The sequence below is a fragment of the Solea solea genome, chromosome 1 (assembly GCF_958295425.1).
Source record: "Solea solea chromosome 1, fSolSol10.1, whole genome shotgun sequence".
NCBI classification, from domain to species: Eukaryota; Metazoa; Chordata; class Actinopteri; order Pleuronectiformes; family Soleidae; genus Solea; species Solea solea.
Genome location: NC_081134.1, coordinates 28,344,987 through 28,366,534, shown reverse-complemented (window position 1 = coordinate 28,366,534; position 21,548 = coordinate 28,344,987). Strand labels below are relative to the sequence as shown.

General features: G+C 41.8%; 4 protein-coding genes across 5 annotated transcripts; 3 read left to right on the top strand and 1 right to left on the bottom strand.

Moving 5' to 3' along the window:
- Positions 1–127: 127 nt before the first annotated feature.
- LOC131456917 (uncharacterized) lies at positions 128–1,366 on the top strand (the record flags this gene model as incomplete). The annotated part of the gene is made up of 4 exons (XM_058625613.1): positions 128–635; positions 704–750; positions 830–984; positions 1,067–1,366. Coding segments are annotated over exons 1-4 (519 nt in total), but the record flags the coding sequence as incomplete, so codon positions are not given.
- On the top strand, positions 1,355–3,047 carry LOC131461491 (basic salivary proline-rich protein 1-like). Its single transcript, XM_058632796.1, has 2 exons — positions 1,355–2,841; positions 2,963–3,047. The coding sequence occupies exon 1, from the start codon at positions 1,415–1,417 to the stop codon at positions 2,639–2,641; it is 1,227 nt and encodes a 408-aa protein (XP_058488779.1). The 5' UTR covers positions 1,355–1,414; the 3' UTR covers positions 2,642–2,841; positions 2,963–3,047.
- Positions 3,048–5,953: 2,906 nt separating this feature from the next.
- On the top strand, positions 5,954–8,905 carry emc9 (ER membrane protein complex subunit 9). Of its 2 annotated transcripts, none has more exons than XM_058641798.1 (6): positions 5,954–6,137; positions 6,302–6,561; positions 7,143–7,219; positions 7,397–7,466; positions 7,629–7,723; positions 8,570–8,905. In XM_058641798.1, the coding sequence occupies exons 2-6, from the start codon at positions 6,367–6,369 to the stop codon at positions 8,748–8,750; spliced, it is 618 nt and encodes a 205-aa protein (XP_058497781.1). In that variant the 5' UTR covers positions 5,954–6,137; positions 6,302–6,366; the 3' UTR covers positions 8,751–8,905. The 2 variants fall into 2 exon arrangements, with proteins under 2 accessions (XP_058497781.1, XP_058497780.1); XM_058641797.1 differs by having other exon boundaries at positions 5,955–6,137; positions 6,357–6,561.
- Positions 8,782–19,672, bottom strand: irf9 (interferon regulatory factor 9). Its single transcript, XM_058641796.1, has 10 exons — positions 19,544–19,672; positions 19,151–19,220; positions 18,475–18,597; positions 18,190–18,370; positions 15,277–15,428; positions 14,679–14,766; positions 14,373–14,432; positions 12,964–13,353; positions 12,465–12,580; positions 8,782–10,612 (listed from the first exon to the last, which is right to left on the bottom strand). Exons 2-10 carry the CDS (start codon positions 19,205–19,207, stop codon positions 10,454–10,456), a joined length of 1,326 nt encoding a protein of 441 aa, XP_058497779.1. The 5' UTR covers positions 19,208–19,220; positions 19,544–19,672; the 3' UTR covers positions 8,782–10,453.
- Between the last annotated feature and the right edge of the window lie 1,876 nt (positions 19,673–21,548).

Sequence of the window (21,548 nt, the reverse complement as noted above, 5' to 3'; positions counted from 1 at the left end):
TAAGCCTTTCATAACATGAACGACGGCGGGAAATGTAGTTTTTTGGATAGTCATTATGAAACGACCTTCTATTAAAATACAATATATTATTTTATAATCAAACTTATTTCTTTACCAGTGAATGAGCAGTTTATTATTTATATAATTATAACGTTTTTAAATTATTGCTTTCTCCATTTTGTTTACAAATACTTTAAAAATTATAATTATTCTAATTGCTTCCCCCTGTATATCAATAAATGCTATCTTGTATTGTGCTATATCATTTAAATATACCTGTATACATCACATTCCACCCTTAATATATGTTTCTCTGACATTCAAAATGCATGATGAAGTCATTATTTTGACTGAACTTCATTGAAAAGAGTCAGTCCAGAGTTGAAAAAACTGATGCCAGTGCAGCACGTGCTAGTTTAACTGTGCACACCTGCGTTTAATGACACACACACACACCTGTGTCCATGAGAACGTCAGAGAGGAGATGTTAAAAGAGCTCCACAGTGACCTCATTCACTCACTAACTCCAGTCAGGTTCAGCTGTGTGGTTTGACTGGAGCTGACAGAAGTGATTTTTTTTTTTTGCTGCTTCACTGACCTGCAACTGTGGCTCAAGCCATGGGTTTTCTCTTAAGGTGAGTTTTAGCTTATTGTTGTTTTTATGCTGCTAATGAAGCGCATGGTAACTTGGTGTATTTTATAGATGGGTGCTGTTGTCCTTGCTTGCTGTAGGCCAACATCTATCAGATGGTAAGTTTGTTTTTAAGTTTTAAAATTGTTTAATTGGTCAAATGCATGGATGTGATTTTTTTTTTTTTTTTTTAAACAGCTTACAGTGTTCGAACTATGCAGAAGGATGGGAGCAGTGATGTGTCAGTACCAGGTTATTGGACACATTCAGTTATTGGCAGCTTTATCACTGAAGATGGATCTTCACTGACTGCTGAGCCACTTGGTGACAACTTGGGTTCAAATCCAAATGAGGCAAGTAGCTTCACCACATGATTCTCAGGTTATGTCTTGAGTTTAATCACAAAAACCCAGTGACCTAATTTTACCCCAGCAGGTACCCAACAACCCACCAAACCGGGTGCCACGGCCACAGCCTCAGGTGCCTCAGGTGCCAATGCCTCAGGTGCCACTGCCTCAGGTGCCACAGCCTCAGGTGCCACAGCCTCAGGTGCCACAGCCTCGGGTGCCACAGCCTCGGGTGCCACAGCCACCCAACAATCTACCCAAGTGGTTGGCCCAACAGCCACAGGTTCCGCAATCGCTTGCCTCCTCACCCAAGCCAGTGCCCCAACAGCCTCACTTACCTCAGCAGGTGCCTCCGGTTCCTCAACGGCCCAATGACCCACCCAAGCTGGCACTACAAAAGCCACAGCTTCCTCAGTGGTCCGCCTTCCTACCAAGCATGGTGCCCCAACTACAGATGCTTCAGGGACCAGCCTCGCCGCCCAAGCAGCTCCCCCAGCGTCCCCTGCTTCAGGGGCCAGCCTCGCCGCCCAAGCAGCTCACCCAGCGTCCCCAGCAGAAGCCGGCCTCGCCGCCCAAGCAGCTCCCCCAGCGTCCCCAGCAGAAGCCGGCCTCGCCGCCCAAGCAGCTCCCCCAGCGTCCCCAGCAGAAGCCGGCCTCGCCGCCCAAGCAGCTCCCCCAGCGTCCCCAGCAGAAGCCGGCCTCGCCGCCCAAGCAGCTCCCCCAGCGTCCCCAGCAGAAGCCGGCCTCGCCGCCCAAGCAGCTCCCCCAGCGTCCCCAGCAGAAGCCGGCCTCGCCGCCCAAGCAGCTCCCCCAGCGTCCCCAGCAGAAGCCGGCCTCGCCGCCCAAGCAGGTGCCCCAGCGTCCCCAGCAGAAGCCGGCCTCGCCGCCCAAGCAGGTGCCCCAGCGTCCCCAGCAGAAGCCGGCCTCGCCGCCCAAGCAGCTCCCCCAGCGTCCCCAGCAGAAGCCGGCCTCGCCGCCCAAGCAGCTCCCCCAGCGTCCCCAGCAGAAGCCGGCCTCGCCGCCCAAGCAGCTCCCCCAGCGTCCCCAGCAGAAGCCGGCCTCGCCGCCCAAGCAGCTCCCCCAGCGTCCCCAGCAGAAGCCGGCCTCGCCGCCCAAGCAGGTGCCCCAGCGTCCCCCGCAGAAGCCGGCCTCGCCGCCCAAGCAGCTCCCCCAGCGTCCCCAGCAGAAGCCGGCCTCGCCGCCCAAGCAGCTCCCCCAGCGTCCCCAGCAGAAGCCGGCCTCGCCGCCCAAGCAGCTCCCCCAGCGTCCCCAGCAGAAGCCGGCCTCGCCGCCCAAGCAGGTGCCCCAGCGTCCCCAGCAGAAGCCGGCCTCGCCGCCCAAGCAGGTGCCCCAGCGTCCCCAGCAGAAGCCGGCCTCGCCGCCCAAGCAGGTGCCCCAGCGTCCCCAGCAGAAGCCGGCCTCGCCGCCCAAGCAGGTGCCCCAGCGTCCCCAGCAGCCAGCTTCTTGGCAATCACCTTTGATGCAACACTACTATTCGAGGCCGTTCGGTACGTCAAAGTGGCTGCCGCCAATCTCACAGCTGCTTCCAGAGATCCCGCTGCTTCCAGAGATCCCGCTGCTTCCAGAGATCCCGCTGCTTCCAGAGATGCCAGCCTACCCACCCAAGCAGTTCAATCAACAGCCGCGGATGCGACGTCCCTAGAGGCCAGTCTCCTCGCACAAGTAACCCCACCAGCAGATGCCCTATAGGCAGCACTACTGCACCATGCAGCCACCATTTCACAGAGGGCACAGGTGGCCCACCAGCCCAACGAGGATCTGGGACGAGCAACTTCGGCCTTTCATTACTCGCCACAGCAGTTCAATCTTTAAACGCTCAACGCTAAATCTGTGATTCAAATGGTGAGTTGTCCCTGGCACATTTTCAAGCATATGTATGACTGTGGTCTTCAAAGGGCAGGGAGTATGGTTTTTATTCTTGGCTAATTAACAAAGCTTTGAACTTTCATCTGTTCCATTTCAGGTGCTGTAACATGGATGTTTCAGAGACTGCTTTCAGCTGAGCAATGCATCTGTTTTTATTAAAAAAAACAACTTTGAAAATTGAATTGACTGAGAATCTTGATATGAAAACAACCTGTGGCTCTCTCCTGACTTTTAATCTGACTTAAAAGCACATGCTGTAACAAAATGGGCTGAATTGCATCACATCAAACTGATGTAAAGCTTTGAAGCTATTTTTTGACGCCACCAACTGTGGTTGAAGTATTGTAGCATCGGAGCCTGGTCCAAGTTCTGGGCCTATCTCAAGTAGGCGATCAGCGAGTATGGTTCCCAAAACCCGAAGTGTTCTCGCTCCGCCTGTTGTACCAAGTATGCATCATGTGTTGACTTGAGCGTATTTGAGAACCATGTATCCCAGAATGCATTTCGCTGGAACATAGCATTAGATAATACAAATAAACCTGGCAAAATACATACATACACACACAGCTGTAATATCTATTTTTGATGTAGCCAGTGATAATGACGCTTAAGCACTCGGCGCCACCTGCCATTTCAAACAGAACAAGGAAGTAGCTGCTCTTCCAATTGAAGAGATCGTACATGTGTACTTGGCGACTATGTACTCCAGTCATACTTAAGTATGCAAGTACGTACTTGGGTATTGAGAAAGGGCCCATGTCTTGTTTTTGGACAACTTAAAATTTTTTTTTAATTTTACATTTTGTCTGCCTTGATAGACTTGGACTAGACCAAAGGGAATTATTTGTAAGAATTTTTTTTCCTACAGTTGCTAACCATTCCAATGAGGAGAAGTTCCGTTTTGTGTCAAACTGATACTTAAAAAAATTAATTTGCAGAACATTTAAAAAAGAACTGACGCAGCAAACTTGACAGCGCAGAGAGTGAAGAGTGCTAAATAAATGACCAACTAAGTCACTTATCCTGAACATAAAGACAGGACTTTACTGTTCTGCAAATCTTGAGTCAAGTCCAGTTAAAGATCATTTTTTAACAGTGTGGTGAGCACTGAGCCTCAGGCGTGGTATAATGCAAAATTCAGCCTTCAAATAACCATTTTCCCAACTACACTGAATTTAACACTTTTAATGCTGATTTGTCATGAAACTCAAATACTCTCTCTTATAAATATAATAAACAATGTATTTTCCCATTTTAAGTCTTATTAAAGACACTAAACATTTCAACCCATATTTTTTTTAATTAAAATGTAAATGTTATCATTAATTATGTGGCCCAATGTCTACCTTGTACATGAATATAACCAACTGTGTTGCTTATAAAGGAGATAAACATGTTTTATCCCTTTTCTGTACACATCTGGACGTTACATTGTGGCGGCGAAGCGTCTGAGCTGGAGGAGGGAGAAGACGAGCTGCAGTGCCATCCTTGGTAAACATACTCTTTAACCTTGAGTAACGCTGTGGTCATGTGGAACTCATCGAAAAATTAGCTCACGTTTCACCTTAATCAACATCCCTGCACTGTTTCCTGAAAATAAAAGAGATTGTTAGCATATTTCCAAGAAAGTCGTCGAGCCTCCTTCGTCTGTTATCTGTAAAACTTCCCGGATCAACCTTGGTTGCTACGGTTACTGCTCAAGATAAAGGGGCCCTGTTCCATTCTGTAGATAAGAAAGCTTCTGCTGACCTCACTCTGACCTCACCTTGTGTGCAGAGGAAGAAACTCCCTGAACAACAGAAAGAAATGGATTTAATATTTCTATCTATCTAATGATTTGTAACAAACTTTTCAAGTGGTGGTAAAACAGTGACATCTGCTGGACACCACGTGTGCTTTTAAGTTTTTGTAAAATATTTATAGCTCTAATATGAAGATATTTAACATTTTTCGGGGATATTTAACGGGGGGTGCTGTGCCAATCTCAGCTACATCGGGCGATGTAGCTGAGATTGGCACAGCACCCCCGCGACCCTCTGGTGGAGGATAAAGCGGTAGATGATGACTGACTGACTGACTATAAACCCTTTAACCCACTCTTATTAACAAACAACCAAACTGCATTCTTTGTGTGAACTTAGAACTACTTTATCAAACACACTTTATCACTTATTTGTGAATTATAACCCATTTCATCCTTTATTATAAAGCAAAATCTCCATTTTATGACTCAAAATAACCAATTATGTTCCTTATCAAAAGAGGATAAACCCATGCCTAATTTTTGAATATAATTACCATTTAGGTTAATTGTTTACACATGTAAACCCCATTCATTAATAGGTGAGAAACTTATTAATGAATATAGCATCCATGAATAAAAATCTAATGTATTCCTTGTTATGAAGCAAATGATCTCCCTTGTGACAAATCACAATTTGTGTTAGTTTTAAAAAGAAAATAATTGTACACCTTATTTTTGAACATAATTACAATTTAAATTTGTTTATTTGATTTTTTTTATTTGATCCAATTAATCCCACATTTCTGAATAAAAATCTGATGTATTCCTTGTTATGAAACAAATTATCTCCCTTGTGACAAATCAGAATTTTTGTTAGTTTTAAAAAGAAAATAATTGTACACCTTATTTTTGAACATAATTACAATTTAAGTTTGTTTATTTGATTTTTTTATATGATCCAATTAATCCCACATTTCTGGATCAAAATCAAATGTATCCCTTGTTAGAAAGCAACATTTCCCCAGTAAAAATGTATATACAAATCCAATAAACCAATTCTACCTATTTACAATAAACATAATTAAAAATGTCCAATTGTTTATTTCCGTATTTAAACTTCATTTCTTCTTCATTAAAGAAAACAAACCCATTTTATTCCTCCCTTTAACCTTTTTAATTCAGATGTCAACATACTTGTATACATCCTCGCCACCAGAGGGAGCGCTGTTGTAAACACCAGAAAGTGAAGAAGGCTGACTTAAAATGATTGACATCTCGTTGCTCCAATCTCATGTCAATGTATCAACGGCTCGCCCAATCACTAAAGAGATTTAGGCCGTGTGGGCGTAGCCGGAAATGACCACTCACACGCTTCAGTGAATTAACAGCTGAGTGACAGCGTTAGCTGCTAAATTCTGGACTGAGAACGTATTTAAAGCTGCTGTAAAGTGTCCGATTTTACGTTAATTTAATCCCACATTTGCTTCTTGAAGCTTCGACGTCGGTCTTTGTTATTCTCCTTCTTCAGGTGAGATAAGCTCCTCTTAGCGCGTACGCTAATGCTAACACTCCTGGCAACAGCCGGCTAACATTCAGCCGTAAAAACACAAACTCCCGGAGGCGCTTTTGGTCTATTTGTATTCATATAAGCAGATGAAATACTCATGTAAATGTCATTTGTGTTGTTAGCAGAAGTGTAGCTCGTGTTTTAAGGCCGTGTCACTGCCGTGTTTGTGTCCACTCTCAGCGGTCTGGTCATGGGTGAAGTGGAGCTCTCCTGTCGGGCCTTCGTGAAGATGTACCTTCACGCCTCTCTGTTCCCTCGGTGCAGTATCAACGGACTGCTGCTGTCGTCCGGCCCGGCAGGTGGCGCTGTGTGCGTCACGGACTGTGTACCGCTGCTCCACTCGCACCTGCCGCTGGCTCCCATCACTCAGCTGGCCCTCACACAGGTGAACAGGAGTCACTCAGTTCCTAATCACAAAATCAGTGTTATATAAAGGAGTTTAAAATACACGTGTTACCTTTTCATTTCAGATCATATCTGGTTTATTTCGTAGGATTTTTAAATGTTAAATGAAGGATGTTTACATGTGAAATTTACTATAAATATGGTCAAATTCTGACAAAAGTCCATAGATGAAAGTTAGTGGTTTTAGCTCATGGTCTACTGCTGCCTCGTGTGGTCACTTTGTGTCACTGAGGTAAATCTGAAAGGACTTCAAACTCCGAATTGACAAAATTAGACATTAGAACTCAATTAAAAATTTAAATCACCAATTTTCTCTCTGGGGTTTGGTGTGGGAGAGTGAGCAGTTTACAAACTTCAGTTTCCTGTTGGAGAAGTCTAACAGTGAGATAAAGACGTGAATGTGTTCTTAAGATGTCGTAGATTAAGCTTTTGTAACTTAAGATTGTTTTGCAGTTTGTTGTTGTTACAGTTGACATTCATGCCCTTTAATATCTGCCACATCGCTCTATGATTAAACTGCAAAAGCTTTGAGTCAATAAATGATGATAATGTCTGTTTCAGGTGGACGTGTGGTGTTCACAGACGCAGCAGAGGATTGTGGGATATTATCAAGCTAATGCCTGTGTATCAGACAGTAGGTGAGTTTTTCCACTCACCTATATCTCTCCTTCAGCCCCTTTTAATATCTGCTTTAAACAAAATGTTCTGAATTATTTACGTCTGTATTTGAAGTGGGCCGATATTTCCACATGTTGGTCACAGAAGAAAACATTTCTGCCATTTTCTTTTCCTGCTCACGTCTCCCGTGTGTTCAGTCCGACGCCGTGTGCGCTGAAGGTTGCTGATAAAATCGCGGAGCAGTTTGACAATGCAGTTTTATTAATGGTGAGTTGAATGAGTTTCAAATTTGTACATGTAAAAAGAAGCTGACAAATCAGGGAGTCTGATGCCAAATGTTGCCGTGACTTTTCTACAAATTATAATCAATCCTCTCTCTTCATAATTCTGTATTCAATATTTATTTATTCTGTGTATTTCGTGTCGCAGCTCGATGGCAGTAAGATGTCTCCAGACTATCGGGTCCCTCCCATCGTCATGTACGAACGCAAAGACTCAAGATGGACCCTCAAAGACAAACACATGTGAGAGAAGCCCCCTTTTTTTTTTTTGTGGCTCAGTTTCTGTCCCATTCTTTTCAACATATCTCTCAGGGCATCTTTAGTGATTTTCATTCAAATTTGGTACAAAAATTCACAATTCGAGGTAGAAAACATGGCTTCCAGCCGGGATACTGGCGAAACACAGATTTCAGCCACTTAATGAAAGACTCAAATCAATGTCAGTTTAGGTTTACTATATCTTTAAGAATGTGTTTATGTCTTTATCCCACTGTTAGACAGACTTTTTCCAACAACTGAAGTTTGTAAAGCACTCACTCTCAGCAGTAGACCAGCAGTTCCTGTGTGATTCTCTCTATGGGGTTTGGTGTGAGAGAGTGGTTTACAAACTTCTGTTTGTTGTTGGAAAACCTTATAAAATCCATGTCAGATTAAGTCTACGATGTCTTTTATCTCACTGTTAAGACTTTTTCCAACAGGAAACTGAAGTTTGTAAACCACTCACTCTCACACACCAAACCACATAGAGAAAATCTGTGATTTTAACAACACAGTATACAGGAGATGTTGATCCGCTGTTGCCTCCATCACTTGGTTCAAATGTCTTATTGTGTAAAATTCGACTTATGAAATATTTAATTTAGACATACTTCAGTGACACAAAGTGACCACAAGAGGCAGCAGTAGAAAAGCAGCTCCTGTGTCCGTGAGCTGATTTTCTCTATGGACTTTGGTGTGGTGAGAGTAAGAGGTTTACTGAACTATCCCTAACACACATATATTCTACACATGAAACTTCCTGTCCATTGTTCGGGGACGTGCAAGTGACGCCGTCACTAACACACGCGTCTGTCCTCCTGTCTCGTTCAGGATAATGCTGAGGCAGTGGGAGGAGACTCGGGCCATCGCCACTCAGATGCTGGAGGCCAACGATCACATGACACTGGTGGACTTTGACTGCCACCTGGACGACATCACAAAGGACTGGACCAATCAGAAACTGAACACCAAGATAGCGGAGCTGGCGTCGCCGGCCAACGGGAACATCTAGACTGTAGGAGCGGAGTTTATTTATGTTCTGACCCCCCCCCCCCCCAACATCACAAACACGTTGAACACTTTTAATTTTTTAATGCATTTTGTCAAATGAACATGGATATGACGTACGTAGAACACGCTTAAATAACAAGAATATTTACAACTACATCTGTGACGTCTGTCGTCTTTCTCTCCCCCCCATCTCGCACCTGGAACAATTTTCAACAGTGGGAAAACATTCACAATGTCACAATTAATGTGCGACTCCCTAAAAACTTAACTAAACTTACTAACTTAAATTTAGCTTGTACTTGGCAGGAAATCTACTGATGCAAATAAATATCATGAAATGTTTAAATTTCCGACAGGTGGGTTTAGAGATGTGTGAGCAGAGCTGCAACTGAAGAGCTCGACGCCTCAATGAGTTATTGTTTAAAAATAAATCTGATTTTATTCACATTTAAGAATCTGAAAACTCAGAACCAGTCTGAATCCAACAAAACTGCCTCAATAATCAAAAGTAACATGAATAATGAATAAGTGAATAGTTACAGTTGCAGCCCCAGATGTGAATATATGAATAAGTATTGATTACAGAATAAAACTCTTAAGATGCTAGTTTTTTTTAGGTTATACTGAAATACTATGTTTTTTTATTGCAGCTATAACTAAATGATGTGTTTTGATAGATTTTTATTAATATTTGAACAGTTAAAAGGTTTCTATAATGCTGAAACATTCATTATTTTAAAGAGTGTCAACGACGCCTCAGTGTTTGTTTTTCATGTAGTGTCTCGGAATCAAACAACAACGACCGCTACCATGACGTCAGAGTCTGCCCCTGAAAGATAAATCCACCTCCAGGAAACGGAAAGTTCACTTTGTGAGCTCTTAAATGTCTTTTTTTTTTCTTCCGTTTCTTTAGTGCTGAACATTTTCTAAACACATAAATAACAACCTCACAAACTACGTCTATTTCAAACTTAATCAAGATGATTTGGTCACATGACGAACATCTGAGATGAGCGAGGAAGATCCATACCACGTTTTTGTGTCCGATAACATACCGATATTACTCCGATGTGGTCCTTTTAAACGAAGCAGCCATTTTAAAAAAACGAGGCGTCTTGTGCTTGAAGTATTTTCTTCAGCAGCAGAACGATATCGTAGGATTGTAGTAGAACGATACTGATGCCAATATCCGGGATTGTATGATCCCAATTCTTTTCAGTGATTTTGGCTGATATCAAACCGATACCGTGCATCAAATCGACTCATCCTTAATTGGACATTTTGCCCAATATTGGACCAATATCAAAATTCACTAGCATAATGGCTCATTTTAAATCAGTGATTTTGATTGGTATCCGACCAATAGTGGTAGCAAGTATCGTATCCGCTTGTCCTTAATCGGAGATCTTGGCCAACATTGGACTGATACAAATATTGAGTACCTTAGTAGATCAGCTCATCAGTCACTAAGTTGTAATTTTGTCCAGCATCACATGGACACACAGTATCAGACTATCTTATTGGCTCATCGTTAGTTGGTGATTTTGGTCAGTATCGGACCGATACTAGGTAACGTATCAGCTTGTCCATAATTTGGGATTTTTTTGGGCACTTATTGGACTGATACTGATCCAGAGTCTGGTATCGGCTCATCTGTAAGTCCCTGTTTTCACTGGATGGTGGTGGTGGGTGGAGTTTAGTCCCTCAGCTGATGACCGAGTCCGTCGTCTGCGGCGACACCGCGACCAGGTTCAGCGTGATTTCCCCGAGCGGAGACTGACTGGCCAGAGTCTGCAGGAACTCGATGGACTGGAAGATGGACTGGGCTTGTGTCACCTGAAGCTCCGCCCATGGAAACGTGATCTGCACACACAGAGAGAAAAGACGCAGGTAAACGTGGAGTTTTCTGGTGAATTTCTTGGAAACATCCATTATTTAGTTAGTATTTACTCATATTTGACCTTAAATAAGAAATAATGTTCAGCACCAAAATACAGAATTCCAAAAAAATGTCAGTTTGCTGTCATAAAATTACAATTTTTAAGAAACAAAATCATAAATTATGTTAAAAGAAAGTCAAACTGAACTGAAACATGTTTTGTTAAAGAAAGAAAGCAAAATACTAAATTATTATGAATGAATGTCTTAAAAATTCAAATTTCGATGGAATCAAAATAAATTGATTCACACAACTAAATTGTGTGAAAAGAAAGTGAGAATTAGCTAAAATATTATCTCTTTAAAAATCCTTATGTTGTAGATCCACGTCAAAAAGACAATTTTTTTGTGAATCATAAAGTTTCCAGTAAAATATGAGACATTTTAAAATATTCAACAATACCAATATTCGTCTAAAACTTTAAACATTTTTCTCAAAGAAAGACACCAAAAACAACTTTAAATATTTAATCAAAATCTATTTAAAGGGGACATATTATGCAAAATCAACTTTTTAACCATTTCAATACTTATATTTGGGACTCTGGAGGCCCTACCAGTCGCCAAAGTGTGGAAAAAGAATACTCAGTTCTTTTTTCGTGGTCCCCCTTAGTGTAAGTATAGGCGATAAAACACGCAATGTTGAATTCCCTGCGCTTATGACGGCAGCATGCGCATTTCACTGTGAATGTTACCACCCACCAGTAAGTTTACTTCGAGAGCTCCACCTTAGCTCCACCTTGTCCCTATAAAATGCGAGAGTGCAGGCGAGGGAGTAAGAGCGGTATTATGTCAACGCAGAGGGACAAGTGTGCTGTTGGTGGCTGCACAGTGGAGCACAGTGTTTTACACAAACTTCCAGCCTCAGAGGATTTTATATATGAAGCTAATGTGCCGGATAAAGTCAGCAAACGTGTGTTTGTGTGTTCGCACCACTTCGCATCAGACTTTTGTGAACCTTGGTCAGTACAATGCTGGACTGACCAGAAGATTAATAATAAAAAATGGTGCTATTACATTCCTACTGCTGTGGAGAACACGGGAGTAGCATGCTAGTTACTGAAACAAATCTAGAGTTTTATAAGCAGTGAGTTACACAAACAGCAGCCAGCAGTCGCCGTATTTAGTCAGCGACCGTATTTAACCGACGTACAAACACACACATATTTAGGAAAAGGTCAAATAGAGCTCATAACTGACCATTCTGACACGCCCTGTTGCAGTCTACATACTACAACTTCTTCCGTAGCTTCCTCTTGTTCAGGGTCGGACTCTGGTTCAAACATATATGGTTGAACCGCAAAGTTTCCACCACCAGCCATGTTTCTCCCACGGTTCGCGTTCAACTGTTGTGCCGGGCGTCGACACACCCCCTGGAAGAAGTGGGTGTGTGTTTGCCTGTGTCTCATTTGCATATAAGGGGACCAGGCACAAAGCCGAGCGCTCTGAAAGGGGCAGTTTTGGCAGGGTTATTGAACTGCTATGGTGCTTCATCCTTATGGTATTTTGACCAAAGCATGTCACTGACATGTTCATTAGGACACCAGGGGACTATTTTAACTTGGGGAAATAGGGTATAATATGGGACCTTTAATGCATTTTCCCACAGTCGCCCTGCTCTTATTTTAAATTCTTGATTGATTTCGATTCAGTATTTAAGTTGTTTCCTCGTTTTTTAATTAACAATTCATCATTTTGGTTTCTTTCTTTGGGAAAAAGTTTTGTTTATATATGACAACGTAACGTGTGTAAATAAAACCATGTGCGATCATTTTACCTGAACAATGATGAGTTTCTTGGACGGGTCCTCGTCGTTGCACAGTTCTTCTCCAAAACACAGAGTGACGCCACACTGCGGAGGCTCGCCGCCATGAGCACAGTAATGATCCAGCTCTGAGCGTACACGCGACATGAGACGTGAAAACCACATCAACACAAAACATTTCACAACGTTTGTAAACCACTCACTCTCCTACACCAAACCCCATAGAGAAAATCAGTGATTTTAACGTCACAGCACTGATTCTCTCTTTGGGGTTTGGTGTGGGAGAGTGGGTGCTTTTTCAAACTTACAAACTTTTCTGCTGAAAAAGTTCAAACACATTCCAACAATATCCCAGACTTTAGCTGACTTTATGATTGGGTTAGCCTTTTGCAAGCTTTGCTGGGTTTTAAGTGTAGGGGGCGATGTTGTCGTCAGAAAAATCTGAGTATAATTTCTTGAATTATTTGAGATGTCAGATCCACGTCAGAAACATGTTTTTACTCGGACTCACGTTGTTTGAAGACGTCTCTGCTGAACAGCAGCACCGGCTCGTTGTTTCTCTCCATCTTGTGTAGACCCGGCGCGGTCGTGTGTGGCCCCGTCCAGAAGACCCGCCCCTGGCAGTACCTCTTGGCGTACACTCCCTTCTGCATGGAGGTCAGCACCACTCCTTTCTCCATGAAGGGCAGCAGTGTGAGCAGGCCCTGCAGCTCCTCACCGGCCGGCAGCGAGGACGGAGGCTCGGGCAGGTGGATGCGTGGAAACCTGTCCTTCAGGACGGCCGGCGTCGGGGGGACGAGCGAAGACGGAAGGTACTTGATCCTCACGTCTGTTCCTTGTATGTGACGCTTGAGGACCTCTTGCCCTAAGTAGTGAACCACCACACTGAAGGAGTCCTGGCCTGGAGACGCAGAGGACAGGAAACATTTCTTTACTTTCAGAATAACAGATTATAGCGGTCACAAAATGGCAGCAGAAAAGAACCGTGAGACAGAAGACCACTCGCTCTCCCACACCAAACCCCATAGAGAAAATCAGTGATTTTAGCTCGCGGGGGACACAGGAGCTGCTGGTCTACTGCTGCCTTGTGTGGTCACGTTGTGTCACTGAGGTAAATCTGAACAAAGAATTTTAAATGCTGAAATTGACAAAATAAGACATTTGAACTTAGAGATGGAGGCAGCAGTGGATCAACAACTCCTGTGTGCTGTGATGTTAAAATCACTGATTTTCTCTATGAGGTTTGGTGTGGTGTTAGGAAAAACAGATTTTATCCACTTAACAAAAGACTCCGCTCATAAAAACCAATTCAGTTTAAGTCTAAGATATCTTAAGAACATGATCACGTCTTTATCTCGCTGTTAGGCAGACTTTTTCAACAGGAAACACATTTTTAAAGCTCTAACTCTCCCACACAGAAAATCAACATAAAAGAGCTGCTGATCCACTGCTGCCGCCATCACTAAGTACAAATGTGTTATTCTGTCAATTTGCCATTTGAAATTCTTTGTTCAGATTTAACTCAATGACACAAAGTGACCACACGAGGGCGCAGTAGACCAGCAGCTCGTGTCTCCCAGTGTTAAAATCACAAATTTTCTCTATGGGGATCGGTGTGGGAGAACAAACTTCAGTTTCCTGTTGGAAAGTCTGTCTCACAGTGAGAAAAAGACGTGAACGTGTTCTTAAGACATCGTAGACTGAAGCCGTCTTTTGTGTCTAAAAACTGTTTTGTCCTGTTGGCAGCAGGTTCTCACTGAACGTTTGCCCTCCTCTCGACTGCACAGGAAGTGTGCAGAGTGCTGCTTGTGTGTCCAAACCACAATCACAAATAACCCGAACTATCACCGACAGACAAATTCACAAAATAAATGTGACACTGGCAGCTTTTAAAAGTGCTTCTACTAAAGTCTTTATTACCGTCTTGTTGAACGGGGACGTTCTCCTCAATTCGCACGTCCAGTCTGATCTCGTCCACCGCTGCAGAGACACACGATCAATCACAGATCATGTGACACATTGAAGATTTGCAAAGCAAAAAATAAATAAACAAAACAAACAAATAACATGGAATGAAGTTGTGCAGGAAGACGAGCAAACCCACTTATTTTGAATATGTGTTTTTAGATTTCCGCCCCGTAACACACAGAGTCTGTTATGCACATGTTGTGTATCATGTTTTCCTTGTGTGTCAGTGTGACTGTGTGTGTGTGTCGGTGAACTCACCGTCTCTCTGGATGACGGTGGTGCTGTGGAGAACGGGCTCCTCGGTCTGCACGGTGACGTTGCTCTGCAGCAGAGTTTCATCCACACACTGAAGAACAAGGCAAAGACAACGAGCTTTAGCTTCTTTACATCAGTTCATTTTAAAGTACAATTTGAAACACATTCTAAAATTCTCTGTACAGAGTCGATTGAGTCTCATCGAGACTGCTGGCCAGAGTGCCGTCACAGGAAGAGACGTCCCACACACATATCAAGCCGAACAGCACCGAACTGTAGATAAGTTAAAACTACTTAACAACCCTAAAAACGTGGGTTAATCTCCAACAGCTACAGAAGTCTGGTGTAAAGTCACTAGTCACTTGTGTGTGTGTTTGTGTGTCGCATATAAAGCGAAGTCAGCGCAGTTTCACTCAGCAGTGCAGTGATGACTCCGCCCACATTAAATGGGTACTTTTTTTGTAGTGGAGGCGAGGCGAGCTGAGCTGGTGGAAATATGCCATAACAGCATCTGATATCTTTTACACACAGTGAAACAAGAGCTCAGGGAGAATGTGTAATCGTGTCTAGTGTTGCAGTTGACTGTGGTCAGCTGACTCACCGTCTGAGACGAGACCTCCTCCGTCTTTATCTGCTTGACTTGACTCACGTCGTCGCTCTCTGACTCGCTGCTGCTACTGCTCCTCCTCCTCCTCTTCCTCCTCGACTTCCTCACACTTTTCTCTCTGCTCTTCTTCTCCGGGAGTAACAAACCTGAACAGACAGAAACAAACACAGTAACTCACAATCCTCAGCATCGACTCGCTCGCTCAGTTCCTGCATTTCTTTAGTTTAAGGAGAGAGTAACTGATGAGGTGACAGACTGTAGTGAAACAGCCTGACCTTTGACCTTTGACCCTGTCGCCTTATCAAACTTAACACCACAAAGCTAAAACTACATGTAAGAGATTAGACACAGGGAGGCAGCAGCAGCAGCAGTGACAAGGAAACAGGAAGTCAAGTTTGTACAAAAACATGATGAAACAATTAAATCTGTTTTTATCCTGATGATGATTCACCACAGTCATGTGTGTGTGAGTGTTGCTGTTACAGTTTTTCCTGATTGCTAAGACACATTTCTTGAAAGCTGCTCTACTTTTCTCTAAACTGTGAACACAAAACCCAATTTTCAAGCTACATTCACAAAACCTCAGACTCTTCTCGCAAAACCAAACTTTCACCTCAAAACAGTTCAATCTGTGCTCAAAACTGAACTATGTTGTCAAATCGTGCCCCGAGTCAATCAAAATTAAAAACACTACTGAACAGTCACTAAACACTACGTAGAAAAATAGAAAACACAATGCTCAGGACATGAAGCTGGAGGAATAAATGTTTACTTTTCACTGTAGGCTAAATGCATGTTGCAAAACCAAAAACCTGTGCATTTAGCACTTGTACAAAAAGACAAAAAACCGAAATCTTGTGCATTTACCACCGAGTGGAAGGTATATTTTATATATATATATATATATATATATATATATATATAAGAACATGGTCAATCACAGTCGCTCTGATTTCATCAGATATCTTCACTGACCACCTCGACCTCCTCTCACACGAACTCTTCCTCTCAGATTTCAATCCATCATAGGGCCTCACAAACCAGTGCTCTCTGAACTGGCTTATATGTTCCCTCACATCATTAGCCACAAGTGTGATCCATTTTGAGTTGTTGTGTTCAAGTGGTGACACCTGTGCTTTAATTGTGTTTGACTTTTGTCACCTGTGCTCGCCATTATGCAGCACGGGTGCATCACAATGAAAATGTGTTGGCAAGTTGTGTCTAAACAGGTTAAAAGTGCTTATGGTTTTGCCAAAAGAGTGATTGATTCAATCAGTGGATTCAGGCAACTGAGCATTTGGTTCAGACAACAGGGTTTAGTGTTTTAGCAATTGAGAAAAACTGTAAGTGTGTGTGTGTGTGTGTGTCTGTCTGTCTGTCTGTCTGTCTGTCTGTGTGTGTTGCTGTTGAGCGTGCGTGTGTGTGTGTGTGTGTCCTCAGGGAGAAACCCTGTTAATTAATTCTCGATGTTATTGTTATCGTATAAAAAAGCTCTGCGACGACGTTCGTGTCAAACAAACCTGAGTTATTAATAATCTACAACACAAACACAATCTTCGTTACACAACAGAGAACAAGAACAAACACATACTTAGATCCAGCTGCTCCCTCAACACACTCACACAGACATACGCCTTTACATGTGTGTGTGTTGTCAACAACAGGATGTTGTTGTGTTGGAAACTAGGTATAATCATCAGGAAATTCTTGTCTGAAATTCTTACATTAAATCATCCAAAATTCCACTACATCAGACCTGATAGATCATTTATTTGAAATTATATGAGATGGAAAAAACAGAGAATCAGGGAAGTTCTGCCCTGAAAAGCTAACATCGCAATAATGTGTTTTTTAAAACTTCCTCCACGAATTGTCCAAATGTCCATCGATTTACTGAAAATGTTAATGAAATAATCAGTAAATCAGACCTGATAGATCATTAACGTTATACAATAACGTTATACAATAATCTATCACATTTACAATAATCAGTAAATGTGATAGATATATAATGTTAAATTATAAAAGGGGAAGAAAACAAGTTGGAAAATTCTTGCACTAAGAAGCTAAAATCGCAATTAGTTTGTTTACTCCATAAATTTTCTCCATAAAATTGTCCAAATGTCCATCAATTTACTGGAAACCCGAAAATATTTTTGGTGTCTCAGACCTGATAAAAGTTTAAATGTAAAATTGTATGAGATGAAAAATTTTATCTGAAAATTTTCTCGATTAAAATCGTCCATCAATTTATTGAAAAATAAAATAATCACTAAATCAGACCTGATAAATAATGAATGTTAAATTATAAAAGGGGAAGAAAACAAATTGGGAAATTCTTGCACTAAGAAGCTAAAATCGCAATTTGTTTGTTTACATTTTCTCCGTAAAATTGTCCAAATGTCCATCAATTTACTGGAAACCCGAAAATATTTTTGGTGTCTCAGACCTGATAAAAGTTTAAATAAAATTGTATGAGATGAAAAATTTTATCTGGAAATTTTCTCGATAAAATCGTCCATCAATTTATTAAAAAATAAAATAATCAGTAAATCAGACCTGATAAATAATTAATGTTAAATTATAAAAGGGGAAGAAAAAAAATCGGGAAATTCTCGCCCTAAGAAGCTAAAACCACATAAAAAACTTTTTTGTTTACATTTTCTCCAAATGTCCATCAATTTACTGAAAATTTAAATACAATAATCAGTAAATGTGATAGATATATAATGTTAAATTATAAAAGGGGAAGAAAACTAAAAATCGAGAAATTCTCGCCCTAAGAAGCTAAAATCGTAAAACAACCCAACTTTAAAACACCTGAACTGTCCCTTTAAATGTAGTGTGTGTGTGTGTGTGTGTGTGTGTGTGTGTGTGTGTGTGTGTGCGTGCGTGCGTGTGTCTTACCCTGCTCACTGACAGGAACCAGACGATAAACCTTGTACGGCTCAGAAATGTCCAGCTGAGCTCGCTCCATCACTTCCGTAAACTCCGGACTCTTGTTGAGCGCACAGCGTAGGCGTGTCTTCCAGGAGGCGGGGCTATCCTGACTATCATCTGTCAGCTTGCCTTTAAACTCCGCCCACGCCTGCGGGAGGAACAAACACATGTTTTGTTCAAGGACAGGAGGAATTTTCAGCGTTAGCCACTAAACAAGGTCGGCGGGTTAAAGGTCAGGTGTGTCGTGTGGACCTTGAAGATGGCGGCGTCCTCGTCTTTTCTGAAGTCCTGCTTCCCTGCGTGTTTCCACGGGATACGGAACATAGTTTTAGCCTCGTCGTCCCAAACCAGGCCGGGATATTTTCCACTGCTGACCTGTAAAAAGAAAAAGAAAAAAACACACGCAAAACATTTGAGTTCATGTTTGAAGTGATTTTCGCTCACAGGGAGACAGGAGCTGCTGGTCTACTGCTGCCTCGTGTGGTCACGTTGTGTCACTGAGGTCAATCTGAACAAAGCATTTAAAACACACACATGAACTCAGTGATGGAGGCAGCAGTGGATCAACAACTCCTGTGTGCTGTGATGTTAAAATCACTGGTTTTCTCTGTGGGCTTTGGTGTGGGAGAGAAACTTCAAGTTTGTTGGAAAAGTCTGTCTCACAATGAGATAAAGACGTAAACATGTTTTTAAAGACATCATAGACTTAAACTGACTACTGAGACAATATTAGATGAGTCTTTAGTTAAGTGGATAAAAAAATGTTTTCAGTGACAGTGAGTCAGAAACTCATAAAAGCATACTTTACATGTGTGTTGTCACATCTCTGTTTCCCTTTCCTCCTCCTCCTCCCTCCTTTCCTTTCCTCTCACGTTCCCTCCTCCCTCCACTTTGCAACACACACACACACACACACGCACGTACGCACCTGCTCGACTATCCAGGCTCTGAGTTTGCGCGTGCACCGCATTCGTCCTGCAGACATGACTTTGTCCAATCTGTTGTAAAAGAAAAAAAACACAACATAAACAAACAAACAAGTGTGTCGTCACTCTCTTTATCTACTAACTCTACTTTATTTACGTGAGTTTTAAATGAAAACACGCGGCACATTAAAGTTGACCGTGTTCGTGTCGCGAGATTTTAACACATGAATACGAGTTCAACTTTTTTTAGTTTCTAAATTTGACATCATTTTAAAATGGAGTCGGGTTTAGAAGCACACACACACACACACACACACACACGATTAAAAATATCAAACACACACACAAATATAAACGTGAAATAACGGAAGTTGTTTTTTTTAAGTTTCGTTTACCTGAGTTTCTTCTTCTTCTTCTTCTTCAGACTGAACTGACTGCTGCTGCTGCTGCTGCTGCTGCTGCTCTGTGTGTGTGTGTGTGTGTTTCTCTGCCTTCAGCCCGACGCTCCTTTTCCCAGAAATCACGTGACTTTACTGAAATTGTGTTTGTCTTTGCCACGAGAGGGCGGCAACGGACACACAACACTCAGACATAAACAGTCACAGGGGGAAGTTTGACATTTTTACCACATTTTGGAAACCGCACTTTATATACTATATATTTTTTTATATATATATATACGTATACAGATATATATGTATCTGTATACGTATATATATATAGAGAGAGTATATATAAATATATATATATACCCTCTCTCACTCTCTCTCTCTATATATGTGTATATATATATATATATATATATATATATACGACATACTACCGACACCGAACAAAAACACATATAAGAAGGGTCAGCACTGAAAAAGGGATGCTTACACTGAGCAAAACTGGAACGAGGTCTACAAAGAAACAGATGTAAATGGCGCTTACGCTTCCTTTTTGCAAATATTTAAAACGCTGTATAATAGACACTGTCCTGTAAAGAAAAGACATGCAAATCAGAATAAGGAGGGGAAACCGTGGCAACAACAAAAACATTGGACAATGCCTGCAAGAAGAAAACACCCTGTATAGACAATACATAAGATTAAGGACGGAACAGTCAGAAACGAGATACAAACGATACAGGAACAAACTAAATAGCATCCTAAATGATCGCAAGAAAGAATACTACAGTAATCTGCTGGCAGAAAACATGAACGATGTGATCAAAAACACAAAACCTAGCTACCCTCCCTACTTCAAGGGTAATAACACGAAGGAAGATAACATGAAAATCACAGCAGAAAGACTTAATGAATTCTTTGTCAATGCGAAGAACATTCCTGCCTCGCTCCTTCACTGGGACCACTTTGATAAGGACAGAGACAGAAACCCCAGCACAATGTTTCTCACCCCAGTGAAGGACAGAGACATTAGACACCTGGTCAACAAATGCGTAGCAAAAACATCCACGGATGTTGACGACCTCGACATGAAGCTAATTAAGAAAGTAATAGATGGAATCGTTTCACCTCTAACACATATCTGCAACCTGTCATTTCAAACTGGGACATTTCCCACCAAAATGAAAGTGGCTAAAGTGCCATTGTTCAAGAAAGGGGACATACACGAATTAACTGATTACAGACCAGTCTCAATACTACCACAACTGTCAAATATTCTGAAGAAACTATTTAACGATAGGCGACAACTTCACTCACAAACACAATCTGCTATACGATAGCCAATATGGATTCAGAAGAAACCACTGGACGGCGCTAGCTTTAACTGAGTCTGTGGAAACCATTACTGATGCTGTTGACCAGAAATGACATTCAATAGGAATTTTCATTGATCTAAAAAAAGCATTTGACACCATCAACCATAATATCTTGATAGCTAAACAGGAGAGATGTGGTATTAGAGGCACAGTACTGGAATGGGTCAAGAGCTATCTTCACAACAGATCTCAATACGTTAAGATGGGTGATAACACATCAACTTGCTTGGACATAGTTTGTGGCGTCCCACAGGGGTCAGTACTGGGTCCAAAACTGTTTATACTACACATTAATGACATATGCAAAGTATCCAATATTCTGAAATTAATACTATTCGCTGATGACACGAATATTTTCTGTTTATTACTATTTCAATTAGTGGAAACACTCAATCATGAAATGGCCAAGCTTCATGTGTGATTTAATATAAATAAACTATCACTAAATTTAGAGAAAACTAAGTATATGCTGTAAGAAAAGTATTAACATACAAGTTAATGGAGTGGACATTGAAAGGGTTAGTGAAGAAGGGTAAGAACTACATTAAAATCCTTTACCGTATCGGTCACGGGTGTCAGACAGTGGAATAATTTGGATGAGAAGATGAAAAAATCAGCAAAACGGAGTGTATTTA